At 38.6% G+C, this 16,843-nt stretch overlaps 1 protein-coding gene across 1 annotated transcript in view; it reads right to left on the bottom strand.

Annotated features, from left to right (window-relative positions):
• The window catches only part of TBC1D32 (TBC1 domain family member 32), a 246,584-nt gene that overhangs the window by 51,444 nt on the left and 178,297 nt on the right, over nucleotides 1-16,843 (bottom strand). Inside the window, exon 24 of the mRNA XM_021710784.1 lies at nucleotides 2,976-3,101. Within this exon, the coding sequence (XP_021566459.1) occupies nucleotides 2,976-3,101 (126 nt within the window). The remainder of the gene's footprint in view (nucleotides 1-2,975; nucleotides 3,102-16,843) is intronic.

Genomic DNA, 16,843 nt, shown 5'->3' with positions numbered 1-16,843 from the left:
AACAGGGGGGGGGGGGGGGACGACAAACTTCATCAATAAGCGTACCTGATCTCAAACCAGGTGAAGTGGGGACCAAAGTGAGACCCAAACTTTACCTGTACGATGACCACTTGTGTACTTAACCCTGAATTGTACCCTGTATCTTTAAAATAAAAATTTCTTAAATAATAAATACATAAATAAATAAATGAATAAGACCTGGGATATAGTTGGTTTCTCTCAGTTTATCTTTGTCTTTGAGGTGTAGACTATCTGATGAAGTTGCTATAAACAGCGACTGGATTTTCTGCAAGTTAGTGTAGGGGCGGAGAGGAGAGTCAAACCAAAACTAAGGCCACAAAAGAGAAGAATCTGACTTGGATTTTGAAAGACTCCTCATTTCTGCGATCTTGAGAGAAGCTCCAGGTCACGTCATCTATTGCTTCAGTGAATGCAGAAATCTGCAAGTGTACCTGGTCCTTTCACAAACTTAAGGCCTACCTAGAAGGAAAACTCCAGAAATACCAGTATAAGTAAAGTTGGGCATTTTCTCCCCTTCTGTCTGTTTCGATGGCCTGGGTTTGAATCAATTGGGAAACAATTAATGGATCGTTCTCCCTCTCTTCACCGTCACCATAAAGGACAGCAGGTGCCAACAAGTGGGAAGCAAAACAAGAAGTCACAAGCAGGTTCTCGACAAATTCTTGTGAACTCAATGCCTTTGGTTTTTTTGCTTTTGGATTTAGACTTTTAGCATTTACCAGAGAAACTAAAACTAATACATCACTCATTATACTTATTAAAAACACTTATTAACTATGTGCATAGCATCTATTGTGTGTTGCAGAACATTATACAAGCATCTTAAGGAGAAACTTACATAATAGGTGATGACATTTTAAAAACTTTTAGTTCTTGATCACTGTAGACTGCTCATATTTAAAACCCAAGCTGAGCCAGACTACAAAGCCAGACTGCACATGTGAGTACGTGCATGAATGTGCACACATGACGTGAAGAAGCATGCTGACCTCTCAGATGCATAGATTTGTTTAATATTTTTGCATTAAGCTTACCATCAACATTACTTCACTTCAGTTTATAAACAGGGAACAAGTGTGTTTTAAGGTGTTGGAAATACTACAAATTTAACCATAATCTATCTAAGCCAGTGCTATGCTTACTTGTGTTTAGTCAGTAAATGTTGTTTCCCATGTGTAAAACATTTGGTAATAAAGAGGAGGTACAAAGAGTTAGTATAGCAAAGCAATAAAGAGCAGAGTTTTTCAGTCTTAGGTTGCCTGGCTTCACCCCTTGGCTCTCCTATGAACTGGGCTAATTACCTAAAATCTGTGGGCTTCAGTTTCTTTATCTATGAGGTGTAGACTATCTGATAATGTTGCTGTAACCAGCAATTGGGTTTTCCGCAAGCAACTTGACCATGTCTGGCAGAGTACCAGGTCTATTACTGAAAATATCTTGAAGTCTGATGGTGGACAGAATATCGAGGTAAAGTATAAGATTTCAAGAGCAGTCCAGTTTTAATGATAACATTCTACTTGATTGTCCTGTTTCAGAGGAATGAATTTTTCAGAGGAATAATAGTTAAATAGGTGACCCTCTTTTGTCTGATCACTACCCTGTTGGACAGAGATAAACCCAGAACTCCACACTTACTTATCGGGTCTAAACTGAACGTCATTCAAAGCTGCTACTTTCTTGTTTGTTCTGTACATTATTATGTGCAAAACACACAGATGCAGTCTATTTAAAATATCCCCTATTACACAATCCATGATAAATATATACTTAACATAGATATCTTATAAATACTTGGGAAGACAAAACACAGGATAATTGCTCACTTTATACTCAAATTTTGGAGAGTAGTATTTGATTTTTTGCCCATACACACATATATATGTACACACACATATGAGTCTCTGAATATAGAATTTTTCTAACAACTAAGAGTATAAACTTTTTGCACATTTCCATTCTTGTTTTTTTAACAAATGAAACAAATACAAAAACTATAAAATGTGTCTGATAAAGTGGACAATCACTTTTTGTTTTTTGACTTGGGGTCTCATTCTGTCACCCAGGCTGGAGAGCAGCTGCATGATCACAGCTCACCACAGTTTCAACCTCAGCCTTTTGTCACCTCAGCCTCCAAAAGTAGCTGGGACTACAGGCATACACCCAGCTGATTTTTTTTTTGTAGAGGTGAGGTCTTGCTATGTTGCCCAGGCTGGTCTCAAACTCCTGAGTTCAAGCAATCCTCTCACCTAGGCCTTCTAAAATGCTAGGATTACAGGTGTAAGCCACCACACCCTGCTGACAATCACTTTTAAATTACAGTTTTCAGGAACTCTAGCTTATACTAACATTATAACTTTTTCCTAAAACTTCATTCTACTTTATTAAAAATAAATAATTATATTTTTAAAATTATTTCAGAAGACAAATGTACACTTAAATATTTGATATAAAGTACAAACTTGCTAATTTTTTTACATGAAAGTAAGTCTTTACTTCTTTAGTATAAATATTCAAGTACTAATTTAGAAATCATAGTTGTTCCCTTCAAGCAAAATTTCCTTAAGAATAATTAAATTTATTTGGATGGACATGGAGGTGACTCTAAATAAGTATGTCAGTAAAAAATTCAATAAAATGGCTAGAAAGACAGCAATATGGTACATTCAGGTGAAAACTCAAAACCAATCAAACTGCTGCCTAGGCAAAGGGTCGGTCAGTGTCCTAGCACTGCTTACAAAGATTGTTTAGATAGTTTAAAAAAAGAAAGCTGGAAACTTTCTCAGAATTTAATTTTTGTTCTCTCAGAATCACAAGTTTCTCAGAAGTCAGTGAACTTCTGCAATCAGCATTGTGTTTTCCAGACATGCCAGTACTAATTAATCTTTAGGAATCAAAGCTTCTATTAACATAATTTTCATAACAAAACACACACACACCAGAAACAACACACTCACCGCCTCCACTGATTACATCAGGCTTGCTCTTCATCATTTTGCAGAATTGTCTTCGGCAGCTTTCTATCCATTCAGCTTGTTTATCAGACATTTTGAAGTGTGATAAAAGCTTTCCAATATCACTGTCTGATCGAAAAGATAACATGTTATATCATTATAAGATGCTAGATACACTGAAAATATGTATTTACATTAAGTATATAAACAGTTGTAAAATCCAAAATAGTAAAGTATATGGCTTTCAAAGGAAGACAGATATTTTTCTGTAAGAACATCTTATGCCATCAATTGTTATTTGCCTTATTTATTAAAAACACATAAAACAGATTATTGATTTATTAGAAACTCATAGAATAGATTACTGGCTGGTAACCATAACTCTTGAATAGTCTTTTTCTTATACTAACATGGCTCATTACTGAGTATCTGTTTTTTAACAGACAATGTGAACCTTAAGATTTTGTTTCATAAGATTAACACGAACATTATGCTCATTCTTCAGGTACATTCAGGTGCAATTTAACTTATTTCTTTAAAAGCAAAAAGAATGTGTAAGTGTAGGAAATCTTTAGTCAATCATTAAGTTCCTCTTCTTGAAAAAAATTATACTGACGAAGGGGTTACAATATGCTATTCGGGCATATTTACTTTATACACGGTGCAAAAACAGCAGATGCATGATCACTTTGACCCTAATGCTGGTCAGAAGATGAAATTCTCATGTGAAAGACATTCTCCCTATACTGGAAGAAAAGACAACATCCTTATTTTCAGGGATGAGAAGTTGAACCACAGAATAGTGTACAAACCTTATTAGAATAACTCTAATCTTTTAATCTTCCCCATATAATCTAGTCACATTTCCACAGTTTATTATTATTGTTAAATTCAGTATATAGGCCAGGTGCGGTGGCTCAAGCCTATAATCTCAGCTCTTTGGTAGGCAGAGGCAAGAGGATTGCCTGAGCTCAGGGGTTCAAGACCAGTCTGAGCAACATGGTAAGATCGCGTCTCTACAACAAATGAAAAAATTAGCCGGGCGTGGTGGCACATGCCTATGGTTCCAGCTACTTGGAAGGCTGAGCAGAAGGATCACCTGAGCCCAGCAGTGGTGGCCATGAGCATACCGCTGCACTCCAGCCTGGGAGACAGAGTGAGACTCCAACTCAAATAAATAAATAAATAAATAAATTCAGTATATAAGTAACTGACTCTAATTGCTCCTTTGAGGTTTTCATTTCTGTAAGAGGACTCTAGCGCCACATAAAACTTGTAGTATGCTTTTCTCCTGTTAATCTATGCTAAGTCAATTTAATTCTCCGAACCCACCAGGGTCTTAGGGGAATGGAGATGGAGTTTCTCCAGCCTACAATGAAAATAATGAATAGGGCTAAAAACAGTATTATGACTAAAATACATTAGGTTGGTGCAAAAGTAACTGTAGTTTTGGATCATAAACTTTAAATCATTATATCTAGGTTCAAACACATCTTTATTAACCAAAATAGGAACCATTATAATCAACACAATTTTGCTAATGAGAAATAAGTTTGCTTGTTTCTGTAGCATAAAAATTCATGCTTCGGGATTCAATGAACTCTTGGAAAGCATTTTCTGGATCCTGCTGGTTGTAGACACACTGTCCCTGCAAAACGTTGTTGAGATGCTTGAAGAAGTGGTAGCTGGTGAGAGGTCAGGAGAATATGGTGGATGAGGCCAAACTTCATAGCCCAGTTCGTTCAACTTTCGAAGCATTGAGCGCTGAGCGTTGTCATGGAGAAGAACTGAGCCCTTTCTGTTGACCAATGCAGGCTGTCGGCATTGCAGTTTTTGGTGCATCTCATCAATTTGCTGAGCACACCTCTCAGATGTAATGGTTTTCCCAGAATTCAATGGATCAGATCGGCAGCAGATCACCAAACAGTGACCATGACCTTTTGTTACTGCAAGTGTGGTTTTGGGAAGCGCTTTGGAGCGTCTTCTCGGTCCAGCCACTGAGCTGATCATTGCTGGTTTTCAGACACAATCCGCTTTTTGTTGCACATCACAACCTGATTGAGAAATGGTTCGTTGGTGCTGCATAGAATTATGGACTATAACACTTTGAAACGACGTTTCTTCCTGTCTTTGGTCAGCTCATGAGGCACCCACTTATCAAGTTTTCACCTTCCCAATATGCTTCAAATGCCGAACTACTGGAGGATGATCAACACTGAGTCCTTCAGCAACGTCTCGTGTAGTTGCAGAGGATCAGCTTCAATGATTGCTCTCAATTGGTTGTTGTCAATTTCCGATGGTGGGCCACTAGGCTCCTCATCTTCATGGCTCTCATCTCCTTTGCAAAACTCCTTAAACCACCACTACACTGTATGTCTGTTAGAAGTCCCTAGGCCAAATGCGTCGTTGATGTTACAAGTTATCTCCTCCACTGCTTAATGAAAAATTTTCAACTCAAATAAGAAAATCATTCAAATTTGGTTTTTGTCTAACATTATTTCCATAGTCTAAAATAAATATAAAAGAAACAGCAAGTAATAAGTCATTAGCACAAAAATATAAAGTGAAAAATGCTCATTAAAATGATGTATAACATGAACACATTTAAGAATGGATTCCAATATCAAATGACAAATATCAACAATGCAAAAACTGAAATTACTTTTACAAAAACCTTAACTTTTCTTCTTTCTAAGTAATCTCAGAATACATAGCAGAGTCTGTTAATTATGTAGCTTTAAAGGTACTCAGCTCCATGAGATTTTTTACTTAAAAAATCAATGACTAATGTATTAAGAGTTAGGAGTTATTTAAAACGGATATATACATATGTACCATACAGACACATATGTATTTAAAAATTCAAAGGAGAAAAAACAAAGATGTTCTCTTATTTTAAAGAAGAATATGGGGGAATCAGTAGCCACATGAATTCATACCTTTTATTAAATGAATTCATACCACGTTTCTTGGAAGACATTTTTGGGGTCAAAAAAACCCAAGCTTTTGAAATGATTGAGTCAAAGGCTCGATCAGTTCTGCCATAAACCCGATTGGTTCTGGGAACACTAACACCACAAAATCATCCACCTAAGTTCTACGTTAGGCTTATGAATCCTAAAGGAAGCGACCATGGTCAACGATATACTAGAAGGGTTTCAACGAGCCACGTCTTACCTTTTTCTTAAAAAGAATAAAATCATAAAAAAGAAAGGAAGAATCCTTATACTAACAGGTTCTAAAAATCAAAGTTTTTCCAGCATAACACAATTATTTTGATTTAACCTTCCACCAAACCTTTGTAAAATTCCATTCATTAAACACATATGCAGATCCTCCTGTGTGGCTATGACAATGCCACTGCTCACATGACACCTACATGTCACATAAATATACATATATACATTCACACAAAGATTATAATAGCATTCTAATCAACATATACACTTCTTTGGTCAAAATTTCAGCGCTATTTAGCCTTGAAAAAACTGCTATGTATTGTCACATGGTCCTCATGGTTATCATATATAAAATGATACTACATATAAAAACATAGTTTATGTAAATTCCCTATTTGACATTTAGGTTACACAAAGCCTTTTTATATGAAAACTGGACACAAACAAACACATGAAACACACAAATACATATACCAAGCATACATGTACTCACAAAAATAGACCTACAAACCAAATTATTTTATTGGAAGACTACTAGGTAGACTGTGGGAGATGGCAGCGGAGCTAGTCAGACTACATGAGTACCAGTGTGAGTGAGTTAGTGTATAGGACATTTTGCATGCATGTCTAAGAAAGTGGGCTTGTGAATGGCTGACTGAGTGGGGACTCGGGAGCAAGTGTCCGGGGCTCTCACGACGAGGTGGCTGGTGCCACAGTTGCTCTGCTTGGTCCCCAACAGTTCCTGGGGCACATAAAACAAGTGCCACTTTTTTAAAACCAACAAACCCCTCCCAGGAAGAAGTTGCCAAGGGACTGCCAGCTCTAGGCTCCGCCTCACCACTGCAGGACCTGGTCGGACACTGGCATCAAGGGCATGGAGGAAGCACAGCAAGGGAGGCCAGAGGCACCACCCTGGAGAAGGCGAAAGAGGCCCCCTGAAACCATCTTGAAAACTGAGCAGGAAAGTGCTCTGGCTTACTCACCACCGACCGACAGACCTGATCTCTGTGACCAGAGGATGAACTGCTCAGGGGGTGATCACGACCCAGTGGGAAGATCCTGAAAGCCTAACTCCAGAGGGACAGAGTAAGTGATGAGTCTCAGGCGCCCAGCCCTCCACACTGATCCAGCTGCAGGACAAAGGGTGTGATCAAAAGAGGACAAGGAAGACCCCTAAAGAGAGCAGTGGTGAGACTGGGGCTGACCAAACCCTCTCCTTCCCAGCAATCCTCTGAACATCAGACCGGCACAGCTGGTGGACAACAGAGAGGGACGAACCCAGGCAGAGCTGGGTGTCAGCCGTGACAGGCGGACTCTAATCCAGAACAAGCCTAGGGAAGAGACAATCCCACACCCCCCACTGGAGAGAATTCCCACGGCCATAAGAGAGTGAAAGTGGGGACTGAAGCCACACCATCCCCACAGCCTCCTCCTCCTTCCCCAGCCGGACACGGGCAACTGTGAATAAGGCCACGGCCCCCCAGAAGGCAGGAGAGGTGCTTGCCTGTGAGCAGTTGAGAGGAACGATTACAGAACCTGCCACAAGAGGGCAGGTTGGTTTTTGTTTTTTGCTTTTTTGTTTATTTGCTTGATTTTAACTATTTTTAGTTTTTCCTTTATGCATGAATGTGTATGTAAGGTTTGATCTGGATTCCCCACACTTTTTTTCCCTTATGTCTCCTTTTTTCCTTTTTGTGTTTTTCTGTGTTCTGATTATAGGTGTATGTGATTAAGTGTTCATCTGTAAGGTTTTTATTTTTTTCTTCTTCTCTTTTTTTAGTTTAATGAGTGTGAATGTATGCATGAGGGTTTGATATTAATGCTTTTTAAAAAAATCTCATTTCTTTTTATCTTCTCCTTGTGTTTTGAGTTGGGTATACACATGTGTGTTCGCTTTTCCTGGTTTTGTCTGTTTCTTTTGTTTTGCTTTTTTTCCCCCAGTTAGTTTTCATGCATGCGTGTGCATATGTTTATATGTGTGTGTGTTTGTGTGTGTGTGTGTCTTCTGCTCTGGTTTCTACTATTGCTTTTCCATGTTTTTTTCTTTTCTTTTTGAAAGTATTATTTCATTCTCCTTTGTCTATTCTCCTCAATATTCTTAATGCATCTTGGATTCAGAGGATACACACACATACCACTGCACTGTCAAATAGAATGGCAGTAGGGAGTGAGTCTCAGGAAACCCATACCATAATAAGTGAACATTGTGATTTACAAGTAGTTTCTGAATCCTAGCTCCCCATCCTCCACCTAATTTGACTCTCAAAACTACAAGAGGCAGCAAAACTTCCCACCAACAGCCCTGATTCAAAATAGAACAAATTCAGAGCTCTGATCAGGAAAGAATACAGGGCTGAGAAAACATCAGAAATAAAAGCCTCTCCCACTGCCACTGAATAACAAAACTAAAGAGAAAAGAAAGACTGTCACAAATAAGGAAAAGTCAACAGAAGGACACAGTTAATTCCCAGTGTTACAAACAGAAAACGTCTGTCTGGCCCCAGAATACAACAAGGATTAGGGAAAGGATGGAAAGAGTGAATGAGGCTCAAGAAAGACAAAATGCAACACTGAAAGAACTTGTAATAGAGATGTGAGTCATAAAAAATTTCATCCAGAAAATAAATAACAAGATGACAAGCACTGAAAGCAGAATTAATCAAGAAGAAGAAGGAATCTCAGAACTTGAAGATCAAAACATGGAATTAACCGGATCTGTAAAAAATATAGAAAGAAAATTCAGAAAGAAAGAACAAAGCTTCCAAGAGATGTGCAATTATGTCAAGAGGCCAAACCTATGCCTGATTGGTATCCCAGAGGAAGGAAGAGAAATGGAGAACACCTTGGAGCAAGTATTCCAGGAGGTTATCCAAGATAACTTTTCCCATCTCACCAGAGATGTGACTACCTAAACACAAGACATACAGAGAACATCTGCAAGAAATCAAATGAAAAGACCAACCCCTAGACAGACAATAATTTGCCTAGATAAGGTAGGCACAAAAGATTAAATCATAATGGCAGCAGGAGAGACAGGTCAGACTATCTACCGGAGAAAACCAAACAGAATAGCAGTAGACATATCAGCAGAAACACTACAAGCTAGAAGGAACTGGAGTTCAATATTCAAAACCCTCAAAAAAAAAAAAACAACATTAACCCCCCCCCCCCAAAAATTAACCAGCCTCGGTTCCAACTGAGCCAAGCCAGCTTCATCAATGATGGAGACCTAAAACCCTTTCCAGACATCTAATCCCAAGAGATTATACAGCTTCCAGTCTAGCCCTACAGGATATGCTTTAAAAGGTATTAAGCACAGAAGAAAGAAAGAAAAAAAAAAAGAATGACAACGCACTTCCCCAGAGAACAGAACACAGAATCAACAGAGAATACAACACAACCACAAACTTGAAAACACACACATAGGTCAACACAAAAGTTAAAATAAAACAAAGAAAAAACTTTATAAGAATCTAATAATGAGGATAAACAATCACATTTCAATAATCAGTCTGAATCTGAATGGACTAAATGCACCATTGAAAAGACAGAATGGCAAACTGAATAAAAAACCATGACCTAATAATCTGCTGAACACAGAAAACTCATCTCATCAGAAGGGACATGCATAGACTAAAAGTTAGAAGATAGAAAATCAATGAATAACAAAAGAAGGCAGGAGTTGTAATCTTAATATCAGACAAAACAACCTTTAAGCTATCAAAAATTTTAAAACATACGAAGGGACACTAAATAATGATAAACGGTTCTATCCATCAACAAGAAATATCCATCCATCCTAAACATATGTGTACCCAACACAGGAACACCAGCATTTATAAAGCAACTACTAAGTAAACTAAAAGATATTGACTCCAACACTAATAGTTGGGACATAAATATCCCACTAACAACCCTAGATAGATCACTGAGACAAAAAATTAACAAAGAGATCCAGAACCTCAACTTGACACTTGACCAAAAGGAATTAATAGATACCCGCAGAACACTCCACCCAAAAACCATAGAATATATACATTCTACTCATCAACACATGGAATGTACTCCACAGTTAACCACAACCTCAGTCATAAATCAATCATAAACAAATTTCATTAAGATTGAAATACTGCAATGCACCTTCTCAGATCACAGTGGAATATAAATAATATCAATACCAACAAAATTTCCCCAAAACTCACAAAGAAATGAATACTAAATACCACAATGCTGAACACTACTGGTTAAGCACAGAAATTAAAATATTCCTAGAAACAAATAAAAAACAAAGAAACATCTTACCAAAATCTCAAAGATGTCATGAAATCAGTTCTAATAGGGGAATTTATAACTCTATAAACACACATCGAGAAAATAGATCACAAAATAGCCTAATAAATCACCTAAGGAAGCTGGAAAGACAAGACTACAAAAACTCTAACTATAGCAGAAGAATTCAGATCACCAAAACAAAACCCAAGTACAGGACACAGAAGTTAAAAATATCATAGAAAAAAGACCATAACAAAAGCCTGGTTCTTTAAAGAATAAACAAGATTGATGGACCCATAGTCAGAATGACCAAGAAAAAGAAAAAAAAAAAAGACCCCCCAAAAAACACATTCAGAAATGCAAAAGATCAAATCACAACTGACCCCAAAGATAAACAAAAGATTATCAGAGATCACTTTGCATACCTGTATGGAAACTTGATAACTTTTTTTAATTATTTATTTATTTATTTATTTATTTGAGCTGCAGTCCCACTCAGTTGCCCAGACTGGAGTGCAGTGGCCACTCCCAGCCACTGCAGCCTCGACCTGCTGGGCTCCAGCAATCCTTCCGCCTCAGCCTTCCAAGTAGCTGGAACTACAGGCGCGCGCTACCACGCCCGGCTAATTTTTTTGATTTACTGTAGAGATGAGGTCTCACCAAGTTGCCCGGGTGGGTCTTGAACCCACAGGTTCAGGCAATTCACTCACCTCGGCCTCCCAACGTGTGAGATTACAGGCTGAGCCACGGAGCCTGGTCAAAACTTGATAACTTTAATGAAAGGGAGGATTTTGTGACATCACAGAACCACCCAAGGTTGAAACAAGAAGACACTGAGACACTAAATAGACTAATAACAACCACTGACTACATCATAAGAAAACTACCTACCAAAAAAAGCCCTGGACCATATGACTTTCCAGTGGAGTTCTACAAAATATATAAGGAGGAGCTGATACCAATCCTATTGAAAGTATTCCAGGCAATTGAGAAAGATGAAATTCTCCCCAAATCATTTTACGAAACTAACATCACACTGATACCAAAACAAGGCAAAGAACTCATAAAAAAAAGAGAACTACAGGCCAATATCCCGATGAACACAGATGTAAAAATTCTCAACAAGATTCTAGAACCTGGATCCAACAATACATCTCAAAAATCATCCACCATGACCAAGTAGGCTTCACAAACCCCAGGATGCAGGGCTGGTTCAAATCTACAAGACCATAAATGTAGTTAAATACATGAACAGATGGAAAAACAAGAAATACACGATTATTTTATTAGATGTAGAAAAAGCCTTTGCTAAAATCCAGCATCCCTTCTTGATAAAAATCTCAAATACCTAGGCATTGAAGGAACATACCTCAAAATAGTAAGTGCCATCTATGATAAACCCACAGAAACCATATTGCTAAATGGACAGAAATTGGAAGCATATCCCCTGAAAAATGGAACAAGACAAGGCTGCCCACTCTCACTCCTCTTGTCCAACATTGTGTTGAAAGTCCTAGCTACAGTAATCAGATAAGAGAAGAAAATCAGGGGTTACCAAATACGAAAAGAAGAAGTTAAGTTCCCTCTTTGCTGATGATATGATTCTATACCTCAAAAATCCAAGAGAATCTGTCAAAAACCTGCTTGCACTGATAAAAGGCTTTGGCAAAGTCTCAGGGTACAAAATAAATGTGTAAGAGACAGTTGCATTCTTATACACCAATAAAACACAGATACAAAACCAAATAAAAAGCACAATCCCATTCACTATAGCTGAACACACACAAAAAAGAAATACCATGGCATCTTCTTAAACAGAAAAGTGAAAGACCATTGCAGTGAAAACTACAAAACACTGCTCAAAGTAATTCAGGAAGACACAAACAAATGGAAAAATACTCATGCTCATGGATAGAAAGAATCAACATTGTGAAGATGCCCATCCTACCAAAGGTAATCTACAGATTTAATGCAATACCCATTAAGTTACCAACATCATTTTTCTCAGACCTGGAAATGAAACACAAAAATTCATATGAAAACATAAATGAACATGAATAGCAAAAACAATCCTTAGCAAAAGAAACAAAGCAGGAGGTATCACACTTCTAGACTTTAAACTTTACTATAAGGCTACACTATCAAAATATTCTTGTCTTGGTACAAAAACAGTCATATGGACCAATGAAACAAGATAGAGACTCTGGAAGCAAAATCTCAATTTCTCAACCAACCTATCTTCAAGAAAGCCTCTACCAACAACCACTGGAAACAGGAGAATCTACTCAATAAATGGTGCTGGGAAAACTGGCTGACCACATGCAGAAGATTGAAACAGGACCCCTACCTATCCCCATACACAAAAATCCATGCTAAATGGATCAAAGCCCTAAATGCAAAACCTCAAATTATAAGAATCTTAGAAAACATAGGCAACACCCTTATGGAAATTGGGATAGGCAACTAATTCTTGATCAAAAGCCCATGCCATAAGAGATAAATGGGAACTCATTAAATTGAAAAGCTTCTGCAAAGCAAAAGAAACCATTAAGAGAGCAAGAGACAGTCAACAGAAAGGGAAAAAATGTCTGCCAACTGTGCATCTGACAAAGGCATAACATCCAGGATCTACAAGGAACTCAAATGTGCCAAAAGGAAAAAACAAACAGCCCCACTAAAAAGTGGGCAAAACAAAAAACCATCAAGAGAGTGGGGAAGACAGCCCACAGAATGGGGAAAAATATTTGCCAACTGTATATTTGACAGAGGTCTAACATCGAGGATCTACGAGGAACTCAAAAGTGCCGAAAAGAAAGAAACAAACAGCCCCATGACAAAGTGGGCAAGAGACAACAGACATGGCTCCGAAGAAGACACACGAGCAGCCGACAGACGCAGGGAAACATGCACAGCCTCACCAGTCATCACGGGAATGCAAGTCAAAACCACGCCGAGACGCCCCCTCACTCCAGTCAGGGTGGCCGTCATCGATAACTCAAAACACAACAGAGGCTGGAGAGGACGCGGGGAGAAGGGAACACTTCCACACTGTGGGTGGGAGTGTAAGCTAGGACAACCTCTGTGGAAAACCGCTTGGCAATTCCTAAAAGGTCTAAAAATCAACCTTCCCTAAGACCCATCGTTCCTCTACTGGGAATACACCCGGAGGAACTCCAATCACTCTATGAAAAAGACACCTGCACATGCATGTTTACCACAGCATTATTCACAATAGCAAAAACATGGAACCAACCATGCTGCCCATTGAAAAAGAACTGAATGGGAAAAAAATGTGGTACATATACACAAAGGAATATTATGTAGCTACAAAGGACAAAATTATGAATAGACTTAGAGTCTATAATACCGGTGATATCACAGAAACCAAGAACTGAGCACTACATGGCTCTCACTCATAAGAGGACCTTGAACAATTATCATGATGCCCTAAGAAAGGGATTGGCAGTAGTGAGAAACAGTGGGGAGGAGCAGGGTAGGGGCAGGATAGCCATAGTGAGAAACTGCTGAGGGACAGGGCCCACCTCATCAGCAAGGGCACCTGCATAATGAACATTTGTATCCCTAACCCTGAATTGTACCCTACAGCTTTACAATAAAAAAGTATAATACTTAAAAATATCAAGAAGCCTAAAAAAAAAGCAGGCAAAAGACAGACACATGAAAAAGTGCTCAGCCTTGCTAATCATCAGAGAAATGCAAATCATAACCTAACTGAGATACCACCTAAACCCAGAAAGAGTGGTCATCATTAATAAAACAAACAACCTCAGATGCTGGCGAGGATGCAGAGAAAAGAGAATGCTGTTGGAAATGCAATCCAATTCAATCTCTATGGAAAACAGTGTGACAATTTCAAAAAGAACTAGAAACTGGCTTTCCATATGACTCAGCAATTCCCCTACTAGGAATACACCTGGAGGAACTCAAATCATTCTACAGAAAAGATAAGTGTACATGCATGTTCACTGTAGCACTATTCATAATAGCAAAATCATAGAACCAACCATGCTGTCCATCAAAAGTGGAGTGGATTAAAAGAAAATGTGGTATACATACATGATGGAATATAACACAGTTATAAACAAGGACAAACACATGGACTTCACAGCAATTTGGACGGATTTAGAGTCTATAATACTCAGAGATCTATCACGGAAACAAAGAACTGAGTACCACATGTTCTCACTTATAAGTGGACCCTGAACATTTTCCATGATGCAGTAAGAAAGGGATTAGTAGTAGTGGGTTACTGCAGGGGTGGTGGGGGAGACATAACATCAGTAAAGATACCTGATCTCAAACCAGGCAAAGTGGCGACAAAAGGGAGGCCCAAACTTTCCCCGTATGATGTCCACTTGTATACATAATCCTGAATTGTACTCCACACATCTTTAAAACAAAATTAAATCTAAAAAAGTAATGAGAAAGGAAAGAATTCTGATATTCAGTACTAAGATAATATATTCTCTTTGAATTTCATCTAATGAATCAGAAACATGTCACAAATAGCCTAAATCAGGAGCAATAACTAGAGAAAATTTATCAAGCATTAAATCAAAGAAGAAAATAATTCTTTTTAATAAGAATACTCAAAACTCTAATCTAAATTCAAGAAATCTCAATAAAGCAAATAATTTTATTGAAATGTTACTGTGAACAAAAAAAGTGTTACTGTTATATGTATCTTGATATGAACTAAATAAAACCTTGATTCGGCATCACTGAAACTGAAATTTTATTGTTTATCATTTAGAATATCTACACTACCTACAGCCCAAGAGTAAATATTAGCATCCCTATAGCCTTATGGGAATCAGTGGTGGTAGTTTTTTCATCTTTCCTCCTCTATGTCTTCTCTTCTGGCCATGTAACTCCATCTTTTACCTACTTCAAGCAGGACATCCACATAGGTCTTACACAAGCTGTCTTACACATATCTATCTGTTACATGTAAATCTGTCGTCCTTTTCCACCTCCCTCCTCTTGCTTCCTAGTCGCTGTTCACATTGCCGTCCTGCTTTGCATCCTCATCACCTCGTGCTAAGGAAAAAAGCACAAGGCTCTGTAACCGGAAACATCACTGAGGCAGCAGACATGCTCAGCACCTGAACTTACCAGCCGGTGGAGGGGCTGAAGGGCCCAGATGCAGCAGCTGAAAATTAGACTTGAGGTCACAGAGAGATGCAACGCTGAAAACAGAGACTAAACGACTCCAAGAGAGACGGCTTTGTGCCCTGTGTCACACCCCTGGTCACTGCTTGCCTAGACATCACTGAGGGCATACACTTTTTCACTTTCATTCCTCAAAGTGAAAAATATTTAGCAGCTTGATATAATGTTAAATGAAAAACATGGGTATCTGTGGTGTCACTGGGTTTGAGAGGAAGTCCTGTATTTACTCCTCCAAATTTGAGACTAACTGAGAAGCCAAGAGGTATAGGTAACCACATAGCCCTCCCAAAGTCTTCTCTGAACTGAATGCTTCAAATGTACTCAGCCACAGACAAAGGCCTCTCCTGATTGCTCTTGTTAGAAAAGATGTGAAAATAACCTCCAGGTGGTTAGCTGACTTACAAGTATGGCCTACTCGTAGGTAAACCTTAAACTTTCCATTCCTTTCTGTGCATTCGCTTATTAATGATTGCCCATGCGTGGGGGATGAGTAAGGAAGTTCAGAGAGAGGATAACGGCGCTAGTATATATAGAAAGGTCCTTTGACAGGAGACACAAGGTAAGGGAAAAGGGAAGTTCCTCCATCACAGGTACTGCATGTGGACAGCAGCTCTAAACTAACGGCTGAGTGGAGTAAATACAAATGATACAGAAAATTCCATTGTCCCAAAAACTTCCACATGGATTATCTCTACTTTTACAATCAACAGAAAAAAGAATATTCAAAGAAAAACAGAGTTTGCTTCTGGTCATAACAGAGGACCTGAAAATAGATTTGCCCTCCTGCTATAAACAACTAGACTGGATAAAATAATCTGTTTTCAGATATCACCTAATGGGCAGTAGAGGACGGGTGCATCTAAGAAAAGGAAATCAACGAGGTAGACTTTACTGCTACCCATTTTCTTCTTGGAGGCACTTTGAAGTTCACCATACAGGAAGGGGAATGCCATGAATGTTTTGCTTACCTGAGGAGACAGAAGTTAAGTTGCAAAGGGACTGAAGAAGCTACAATAGGTGGTTTATAATGCTGGAGAAAAAGACCAGAGAAAGAACTCCAGCAATCTTCACAAATATTTTTCAAAATGGATGCCGAAGCCGGGCTCGGTGGCTCAGCCTGTAATCCCGCGCCTTTGGGAGGCTGAGGTGAGTGGATTGCCTGAGCCCACGGGTTCGAGACCCACCTGGGCAGCAAGACCTCATCTCTACAGTAAATCAAAAAATCAG

This window comes from Carlito syrichta, unplaced genomic scaffold (genome assembly GCF_000164805.1).
Source record: "Carlito syrichta isolate Samal-C Ts95f unplaced genomic scaffold, Tarsius_syrichta-2.0.1 Scaffold301536, whole genome shotgun sequence".
Classification (NCBI taxonomy): Eukaryota; Metazoa; Chordata; class Mammalia; order Primates; family Tarsiidae; genus Carlito; species Carlito syrichta.
Note: the sequence above shows the minus strand (reverse complement) of the source record. Positions and strands in the feature narration are given on the sequence as shown.